At 54.1% G+C, this 10,528-nt stretch overlaps 1 protein-coding gene across 1 annotated transcript in view; it reads right to left on the reverse strand.

Moving 5' to 3' along the window:
- PTK7 (protein tyrosine kinase 7 (inactive)) overlaps positions 1–9,918 on the reverse strand; it is a 58,236-nt gene extending 48,318 nt beyond the window's left edge. The window contains exon 1 of the mRNA XM_012928434.2: positions 9,812–9,918. Coding sequence (XP_012783888.2) covers positions 9,812–9,890 — 79 coding nt within the window. The 5' untranslated portion in view covers positions 9,891–9,918. The remainder of the gene's footprint in view (positions 1–9,811) is intronic.
- Positions 9,919–10,528: the final 610 nt, after the last annotated feature.

Consider the following 10,528-nt stretch of genomic DNA (forward strand, 5'->3'; position numbering starts at 1 on the left):
ATGGGAAATCTCAACCTAGCTGTTTTGTAACCATAAAAGGGGAGAAACCTGGGGCTTCCTGAAGCCCCAAAGACAGCTCTTGCCTATAAGTTACTGATAACAAAGGAAGAACAGAGGGCAGCTGCTCCTTCCTCAGCCCCCAGCAAGCCTACTCCTGCAGAAGCTGCTGGCAACATTGCCTCTCCTCCAGGGCAGGTGTGTAACTTCTCCTAGCTGCTAGTGCTAGCTACACACAGGGGCTCTGGGTCCGGTGTGCAGCAGGGTTGTGGGATGGCCCTCAGTCGTGGCTGCTCGGCAGTACTCTGTGAAACACTTTTGTGCCTCGTTTCACTTCTTTCAGTTCTAGGGGTGTGTGTGTGTTTCTATACCTATTTTAAAGTCAGAAATCTTCCACCTACTGGTTCACTCTCCCAAATGCTCACAACAGCTGAGGCTAAGCCAAGAACTCCAGCCTGGTCCTCCACACAGGTGGCGGGGATCAAATTACTTGTGCCTTCCTCCACTGCCGCCTAACACACTAGCAGCCAGTATCACAAGTGGTGGCTTATCCTACCAGTGCTGTAACACTGACACCCTCCCCCAGCTTGGCTGCGCCAAGCTCCCACACTGTGCCTGTTTCTCTACAAATGCCCTCACCACCCACTACTCTTCCTCTGAGTAGCCTGGCTGGCAGAGCACAGTGTGAGAGAGAAAGCTTCTGTGCACAGCAGCACAGGCTGTGCCACACGCACCCAGCCTCCCTTCCAGCTGTAAGCCTGGCTTCAGAGGCTCTCCTGTCTGCAAGAGGAGGACTGACCGCGGAGATGCTCTGGCCTTCTCTGACTCACAGCAGTCCCTCACCTGCTCTCCCTGTTGCATTCCTTCTCCTTGCCCCCAGGCTTACCCAGCCCCTTCTGCTCCTTTTCCAAAGCACACACTGCCACAGCCCTATCACCAGGTAATCAGGTCTAAAGGTATCTGTGTCCCTACCCTGGAGATCCTGGGGAGTGTTGGGGGGACACACACAGCCCTTGGATTAAAGTGTTCTGCCCGGAACAAAAGGGGAGGAGCGGAGTCCCTAAGGTGTGACACAAGCCACTGGAGGTGCCACACCACACCAGGTCAGCCTCAAAGGTCAACATGGTGAAGGCCTCCAAGGCCTCTGGCCACAAGCTGAGGTCCCAAGAAAGGCCTGTGCCTTTCACAAAACCAATGTTCAGGGTCTGCCTTCTTTCCCACTCCAAGTCTGCAGTCTCTCCCAAGCCTCCTTGGACTCCTGGGGCTCACTGAGGCCCAGGACTCACCTTTGAGGATATTCCTGCAGAATTCTTTCACAGCAGGAATGCCCACGTGTTTGCCTGGATCCTGGGAGGGTCCCTGTCCTCAGGAAGTGAGGACTTTGCAGACAGTAATGCCTGAAGCTCCCTGCCAAGATGTGGAATCCATTCTGAGCACCCCACTTTCCCTGGCAGCTCAGCCAGCCTTCCCATTAATCCTCAAACTACGTGTCTCCAAGGCACCAAGACCCCATGGGGCAGGCAGAGGAACGCAGAAGGCCACCAAGGCCACAACACCCACAGATGTACAATGTCAAAGGCAGGTACAGCAGGGCTACAGCTTTTCAGGCTTAATGTACAGTATGAGCAACAGGGCCCCACTCCACCACCACAAGAGCCAGGAAAGGAGCCAGCATGGTTACGCTTCTGTTTGCAATGCCCGCATCCCATGTGGGCACTGGATAGCATCCCAGCTGCTCCACTTCTGATCCAGCTCCCTGCCAAAACACCTGGGAAGGCAGCAGAGGATGGCCCAAGGCCTTAGGCCCGTCATCCACCTGGGAGACCAAGGTCATCCACCTGGGAGACCAAGATAGAGTTCCAAGGCTCCTGGTTTCAACCTGTCCCAGTCCTGGCATGGTCATGGTGGCCATTTGGGGAGTGACCCAGCAGATGGAAGACTTCTCTTTCCTTCTCTCTGCAGCTCTGCCTCTCAAGTAAATTAACTGATTAAAAAAAAAAAAAAAAGCCAGAATAGTAATGAAGAGGGGCTCCTCTGAAACAACATGAAAACAGGTATCACCAAAATCACGCTACTAGAAGCAAGGCCTTTGTGACTGGGACAGCCACATATAATTGTCCAGGGTGTGCATTGTTCCAGCTGCCTGGCCCAAGCACCAATCCTAAAATCCTGTCCCAGTCCCACTAGCAAAAGCCCTAAGACCTCAAAGAGGACACTGCATGCAAACCTGCCAGTCAGGGGAGACATTCCAGAGCCTGACAAGGCTGCCGCCTGCACAGGAGAGGGTCTCCTGGAAGGAGGAAGAGGGGCGGGCTGGTGGAAGACGGAGAAGGGACACATTCATCCCACAACCCGAGGGCTGGGGGTGGTGGGCCAGGTGGGGATCTGCATGGACCACGTGCTGCGTGGACAGAAAGGTTAATACCAGCTCTGCATGCAGTGATCAGACAGCAAGTGAACCAAGACCAAACAGAACAGCAGGTGTCACTGGGCTCTTGACGCCTCTTCTCCCACTTTTTATGTCCCGGGATATTAAAAACCCACATCCAACACCTTTATGTCCTCGTCAGACAGTTATGGCTGGGAAAATCAGGTCCCCTCTCCTCTCCATGGACCTCCCACTCCGGCTCTCTTAACTTGGACTCACTGCCCCACACCTTCTGGAATAACTCCCCTCCCCTTCTCAGCACGTTGCCAAATGGTACCTTTAGTTTTTATTCCATCCCATTCCTGTCTCTCTGCCTGCCCTCTCCATGGAACATACTCAAGCACTCAGAGCAGACCCCGCATCCCGTCACAGCTCCTCAAGGTCAATATCAAGTCCTCCCTTACCAGGCCTACCTCCTACTGACTCTCCCAACTGATTCTCTCTGGCTTCCCACGGGTTCTCAAATCTGTGGGAAGGTTAGAGGCCCAACCTCTAACAAAGGCTTTTGCTTTTCATTTGAAAAGCAGAGGCAGAGAGAGACACAGAGACAGAGACAGAGAAAGGCACCACCCACAGGCTCATTCCCTGAATGTTCACAACACAGAACTCACGCCAGGTCTCCCACGTGAGTGGCAGGAACCCAGGCTGAGCCATCACCACTGTCTCCCAGGGTCTACATTAGACAGGAGTCACAGCCAGGCAGCAAACTCAGGTGTTCTTATGTTTTGGCGATCATCCCCTTTCTGGGGCCCGGGACAATGGCTCAGTGGCTAAATCTCTTGCATGTGCCAAGATTACCTGTGTCCCAGCTGCTCCACTTCCCTTCTAGCTCCTTGCCTGAGGCCTGGAAAAGGATCCAAGGACGGCCCAAAGCCTTGGGACCCTGCACCCATGTGGGAGACCCGAAGAGCCTCCTGGCTCCTGCCTTCAGATTGGCTCAGCTCCAGGCATTATAGCCACTTGAGGAGTGAACCAGAGGACAGAAGATCTTTCTGTCTCCCCTCTCTGTAAATCTGCCTTTCCAATATAATAAGTCTTCAAGAAAAAAATCACCCTTTCTAATTGCAGTTCTCTTTAAAACGTGAACTGTGTAACAAGAGTGCCTATTAAAAGACTACAGCCCAAGTTAACAACAAAAATTGAAACCCCATTTTTTGGGGGGAAGGAGGCTCTCCCCCAGGGATCCTGATGGGCAGCCAGCCAGTAGTAAGGCTCAGGAAGCCGAAGTTGTGGCAGGGGCTGCTGGGGACCTATCTGCCTTCCTGCTAGTTTTAGAAAGTCCCAGGTTATAACTTCCTAACATGTGCCTCACGATCCAGACACCACAATTGGAGACCCAGAATCTCTAAAGCTCTGCATGTGCATCCATGCCACTGAGTGCAGGGCCTGAGCTTGGGCTGACACCTGGGTCCATGCACACAGGGACACCAGGGTGAGGCGAGCCCAGAGCCGGGGGAGGAAGGGTACCGTGGGGCGCCTGTGTGTCAGTGTCAGCTCCATGGCTTCCTCCCCACCCTGCTGCTAATTGTGCAGCATTACTGGGAGGGAACTGGCCGAGGCTCAGAGAAGGAGGATGGAAAAAGTGACATACTACAGAGGGTTTCCTCAAACCACTGATGACTGTGGCAGCTCTCGAGCCAGCTCAGCCAAAATGCCAGGGGGCTCAGCCAGGCCCAGCGTGCACTCCACAGAGAAGTGAACTCAAAGAACCCCCAGGACAGGACTTCTACGTCCACAAAAAAGAGGCCTAACCAGATGGGGAAGAGAAGGAGGACAGAGCAACCACCAGGGATGGGAGGCAGGCAGCAACACCATGGCAAGGGGAGTGGGTCAGTGCCAGCCCCCATGGTCCCAGGGCCTAAAGCCTCAACATGTGGCTCTGGCCAGGGGCAGTGTCCAGGCACAGCAGCCAGAAAGGCAAGCTACTGAGGTTGCCGAGGGTCCACAGAGATGTTTAGGGGCACTGGCTAAGGAGAGCCAACTCAGTTTCCCAGTCCTTTCTTCCATCATAAACCCCAAAGACTGAATCCCTAGCCCCTAAACTGCTCTTGGCTCAAGCATTAACTAACCTCCATTCCAGAGGAGCTGCTGTGGTTTAAACATGAACTCACACAAACCCCCTCACTCCCAAACTGCGAAATGCCCCCGGAGACCCACAGCACTGTCGACAATGCCCCACGGAGACATGCTTCCCCAAGGAGCCAAATACATTCCTGAAAAGTCTCCCCTCCACCAGATATGCTCCTCACAAATCCACTTTCTCCAGTGGTCTCACTGGAAAATGAGCTGCAGGCTTCTCCGGAGAGAACACCGAAGCCAAGGGAGAGACCAACCACCCACACTTCATGCTTTCTAGACTCACACCCTTCACAGGCAAATTTCTCAACAAAGTCTCATTCCATTGAACCCAAAGGCAGCCACACATCTGCATGAGAATGAGCAAGTAAGCACAACGCCTTCCACCAGTTCATTCCCCAGCTGCCCACAATCAATGGGAGCAAGATGCAGGAACTCTATCAGGGTCTCCCAGGAAGTGGCAAGAGTATGATTCCTTGAGCCTCACTGGCGACTCCCAGGGTGTACATCAGCAGGATGGAGTTAGGGCAGAGCTGGGGAGACAAATCAGGCACCGAGCCGAGAGAGGTAGGCATCTTCACCACTAGGCTCAACACCTGGCTGCTGGGGTCATTCCTGAGTGTCTACATCTCATCAAAGAGGGTGCACGTGAACTAAGCTGTTTAAAGGCAATCTCCAAATATTGTGCAAGCTCTCCGGCCCAACACTGTTGCAATAGCTATAAAAGCTGTATATCTGTAGAAGGGGCAGGCAGGCGGGCTGATGCCCAGACCACGACTTCGACTTCCGGAGCTCTGGGGTGGGAATCGCATCAGAAGACAGACTGTGACTGTGACTCACAGGCAGCTTTCAGCCTTACTGAGTGTAGCCAAGCAGTGGACTGTCAAGGCCCCCTACAGCAAAACTCCTGAGAAGCCATCCTAAAGCACAGCGAGCACACAGACAAGCAAGGAAAGACCTGAAGGCTTGGGTTCAGTATGAGAGGCAACTCCAGGCCAGTGCTGTGGTGCAGTGGGTTAAAACACACCTGTGACATCCATAACCCATGTTAGGAGCCCAGGTTCAAGTCTTGGTTACTCTGCTTCTGATTCAGCTTCCTGCTTACACACTTGGTAAGATGGTCCATGTACTTGGGTCCCTGCGACCCTTGTGGACAACCTGGATGGAGTTCAGGCTCCCAGCTTCCGCCCGGCCCAGACTTTGCTGTTGGCGGCCATTTGGGGAATGACTCGGCAGATGTGTGTCTGTGTGTCTGTCTCTCTCTGTCAATCTGCCTTTCGAATAAATGAGTAAATGAATAAATCTTAGAGAGGGAAAAAAGGAGAAAAAGGCAACTCCAAACTAGCAAATCTGGGAAGGATGTAAGAAATTCTAAAAACATTGAAGATGCAAAGAGGATGTTTAACTTCACCATTAATGGCTCTGGTCTGTTCACTCATTCCTAAATGAACCTAAATAAGGACCTGTGACAAGGTGAGCATCCCTCATCTGAAAACCCAAAAACTTGAAACTTTCTGAATGTCAGAAAGTTTCAAATTTGGGGTCAGCTCAACTGGCTAATCCTTTAAGTGCCAGGGTCCCATATGGGCACCTGTTCATGTCCTGGCTGTTCCACTTTCCATCCAGATCCTGTTTAGACCCTGGGAAAGCAGTAGAGGACAGCCCAAAGCCTTGGAACCCTGTACCAATGTGGGAGACATGCAAGAAGCTCCTGGCTCCTGGTTTCAGATCGGCTCGGCTCTAGCTGTTGCATTTGGGAAGTGAATTAGCAGATGGAAGATCTTTCCGTGTATCTTTTCTCTATAAATCTGCCTTTCCAAGAAAAAAAAAATTTTTACAAAAAAGTCTCATTTTGGAACATTCTAGATTTGGGATTTTCAGGTGAGATATATGTATATCTATATAAATGCATAAATGATAAAATAAATGTATAAATGTACAAATGATACCCAAAAACCTTCCAAAAATAAGTGCCAGCCCTTTCAGAAAGAGAAACCCACTCTAGATGGCTAAGGCCCTGTCCTGGATCCCACGGGGTTGTGGCAAAAACACAAGCGTGTCGAAAGAGAGGACACAGGAGTTCCACAAGCATCCACTTCCCGCCAACAGAGAAAGGACAGCTTCAAGGAGGAAGGGCAGCTGTGATTCTCAAGACAAAGGTAGAAGGCAAGCAACTTCACCCAGGGCCAAGAAAACTCGCAGATAACCAAGCCTGTTTAGGAGATGGCCCATGGACCACCTGCGCTGGGATGGAGAGTCCCAGTGGGTGCAAACGGTTCACTGTTGGCACTGATGCTGGAAAGGCATGCTGGGAGGTCACAATACTCACTCATGGCCTGTTCGTGAGCTCAAACCGACTTTGTCACACACTTTAAGTCCACAGCGTGAGTTTGGTACATGACCAAAGGCCGTACTGCCCACCAGGAGTTTGGCTACATCCCTGGTTAAGAGGCCCTACCACCATACTTCCCACCAGCTTGAGAAAAGCTATCACTGACATAAGTGACAACAGGGCTTGAAACACCAAATACAGAGCCTTGGGGAACACACAGGACAGTGCATCCCAGAATGGGACAATTCAGCTCCCCAAGAGAAACAGCTCAGCAGCTAGAACCACAACTGACCATTCAAGCAGTCAGGGTTAAGAATCTTGGGTTTGGGGGGCCAGCATGGTAGTACAACAAGCCAATCCTCTGCCTAAAGTGCCAGCTTTCCTAAGAGTCTTGGCTGCTCCACTCCCTGTTCCAGCTCCCAGCTGATAGTCCGGGAAAGCAGCAGAGGATGGCTTACACATTTGGGCCCGCACCCACATGAGAGACCCAGAGGAAGCTCCTGGCCCCAGCTTTGGATCAGTTCAGCTACTGCATCCCATATCTGAACATGATTGCAAGCTGCTCTGCTTTTGATACATCCTCCTGCTAATGCATCCTGGGAGGTAGCTGCTGGTGAGTCCCCCAACCACCCACATGGGAGAACCTACACAAAGCTCCCAGGCCCTGGCTTTGGCCACTTTGGCCCATTACAAGCAATCAGGGAGTGAACCAACAGATAGAAGATTCCTTTCTCTCTCTCTCTCTCTCTCTCTCTCTCTCTCTCTCCTCTGTGCTTGGATGGAAGCAGATGAAAACAAACAAACATTAAAAAAAAAAAAAAATTCCAGGTTTCAAACACCAAGCCTCCTCATCTTCTATGCACTTATCACCCTGGGGAATCTGGAAGTTTGGAAAGTAACTCAGCCATTTACAACATAATTACACAAACTGCAAAATGGTCTAATCCACAAACCCAGGCAGTCGACTCCAGTCCTATTAACAATGAGGTCTCGCTACAACTCCAGTTAATTACACATTTGAGCAATGAGATGGAAAAATCTACTGTGATCTATTTAAAAAAAAAATCATTGCCCCCGAAGTCACGCATCTGGGGGTGGGCAGAGTTCTGGGATTTCACTAGAAGACAGCAGGCGCCTCGGCCGGGGCTGAAATTGTTTACAGTGCATGGACAGGTTCCACACCAAGGCACATTTGGTGGAATTGATTTAAGGCTCTCATTAAAATGTTCCTTTGTTGAACACAAGACACCACCATCCCCCAGGCCCTGGGGAGATTCCAGACCTCCTATCCCAAGCCATAACTCCCCCCCCCCACTCAACACACACACAACCCAGCTCTGCTAAACACCCACCACCAGCCATCACCAGATTAACATCGATGAACATCAGAGTCCTCTGCTTTCAGAAGGAATTTCCCATTTGTCAAGAGAGTTCTCCCTCCCTTCCAATTCCTCACTCTCCCTGGGGCTCCACCAGAAATCTCTTGACTCAAGCACCAAGAAAGGCATCTGTATGGGGTAGATCTACAATCCCAGACCCACACAGAGCACCCCAGGCCTGTGAGCACCCCACCCCACCCCCTACATCAGACCAGGCCAAAAAAAAAAAAAAAGCTCACATTTCCTCTCGGAGCAGATGTGAATTTTGTCCTCAATCACCACTACCATCACCACCACCTCATACGGGACCTGAAGCAACTCCAGAATCATCTCCCATGATTAAACTCTTCCTGGGTTACATGTCCCTCCTTTGGCAATTAGGACTGGGGGAGAGGTGGGCCTCCACCAGTGCCAAAGCCAGGCAGACAGCTGACAGGCCAGGTGCACCCCCACTACCACTCCGCCAAGAAGGGAGTGAGAACATGGCCCCACAGGGAAAGTTCCCGGGGAGAGGGAGGCTTCCAACACCACTACTACAGATTTTATGGTTGGGGCAGGGAGGGGACACAATCACTTCCAGGGCCCCCCACACCCCCTCCCCGCTGTTTGGGATGTGCGAGCCTATAAAAGCACTTCAAAGTGGCGACACCGGTCAAGGGGGAGTAGGCAGGGTCCCCCCACCCCACCCCAAGATGCGGCCACACCCTTGCCAAGAAATCCAGGCGCTCTGAGAGAAGAGCAAGAAGGAGCTCTTTGGAGAGCGGAGGGGGTTGGGGGGGCTGGAAATGGTTCTCTCCTCCACGAGGACACAGACGGACAGGACGGAAATCTAGGCAGGAAGGTGTACAACTAATCCCGTCCGCATCTTCGCGGGCAGGCCATACCCAATTTTGGCAGCGGCCTTCACACGTTACACACCGCGACAGCCTGGGGCTCGATCCCCGGCCCCAAGTGGGCTAGGAGGCTCGGGCCCGAGCGAGGGAGACGCCGAGGCGGCCCTCTGATTCTTGCCCTTTTTTGCCCCTCACTCCCATGAGCAAGGCTATCTGAGGTCCCAGCGTCGCCCGGGAGCTCGCAAGGGGGAGAGCCCAAGAGCATCGGGGCTGGCCTAGGTAACAAAGCTCGGCGCCTGGCGCGCCGCGCAGGTCGTTCAGGCACAGAGCCCCAGGCCGGGATCCTTACCTGGCCGCAGCCCACCGGGGCGACTCAGGTTCCTCCACTGCCCAGCCGCACCCCCCCCCCACCTCAAAGAAACTTCCCCCAGGCCAGGGGCCCGGGGGCCGGGGGCCAGGAACTCCCGGCAGTTCTTGAGCCAACTCTCGAGTGAAGCCGGGGACGAAAAAAAAATCTGGGGAAGCTGGAAGACTGCCGGGGTTGGGAAAGGGATCCTAGCGGAGTCCGCAGGGACTGCGCCGGCCTCCCGGCCCCAGGGACTCCTCTTCGTCTTGCTGCCCGAAACCCCGCACTGTTTGGAAGCCTCGCCCCTTCTTCAGGGGTCCTGCCCCTCTGCCGCTGGCCACTCAAACCCCCCCCCCAGTGGCTCGTTTTTGCCCACAGGACTCTCGGCGCCTCCCACTCCCCAGCGTGCCCGGGACTCACCGCCTAGCAGCGGCAGCAGCAGGACACTGAGCAGGGACAGCCAGAAGGTACTGGCCGCAGATCCCCGCGCAGCTCCCATCGCGGCGGTCTCGGGGAGAGGAGCCGGAGGGCGCCAATTGCGCTCCGCGGCGGGCCCAGGAAGCGAAGTGCACCGGCGCGCAGCACGGGCGCCGATGCAGCAGCCAACAGCCGGAGCCCGAGTCCGAGGCGTCCCGAGCCAGAGCCGCGCGCTCTCGGCTACCTCGGAGCCCTCGCGCGCCGCCGCCGCCGCCGCCGAAGCGAAGCGAAACCCCGCCCCACGACGCCCCCTCCCCGCCGGCCTCCGCACGGCGCCCCGCCCCCTCGACGCCCCTTCCCCGCCGGGACGGGGAGGAGTTGGCAGTTGGGGGAGGGGTCTGGAGAGAGACAAGGGGGATAGAAGAAGGAAGGTCTGGAGAGAGGAGGGTAGACCTTTCTGATTCACGGACCCCTAAGGAAAGATGGTCAGTCGGGGCTTCACCCAGAGGCCCCCCCACACTAACAATTCCCCTGGAATTCTCCAGGTACGAGGGGAGAAGGTGGGTTGTGGCCCACTCTTCAGCAGCGCACTATCCAGAGGGCACCCAGAAGCGCAGGGTGTCTTCAGTGTCCCCAGGACAGACTGGAAAGGGTGGTGGGCGCCAAGGCAGGGCTTCAGAGGGTGCGGGACAGGGGAAGGATCTGACTGGGCTCTGAACC

The sequence above is a fragment of the Ochotona princeps genome, chromosome 1 (assembly GCF_030435755.1).
Source record: "Ochotona princeps isolate mOchPri1 chromosome 1, mOchPri1.hap1, whole genome shotgun sequence".
Taxonomy (NCBI): Eukaryota; Metazoa; Chordata; class Mammalia; order Lagomorpha; family Ochotonidae; genus Ochotona; species Ochotona princeps.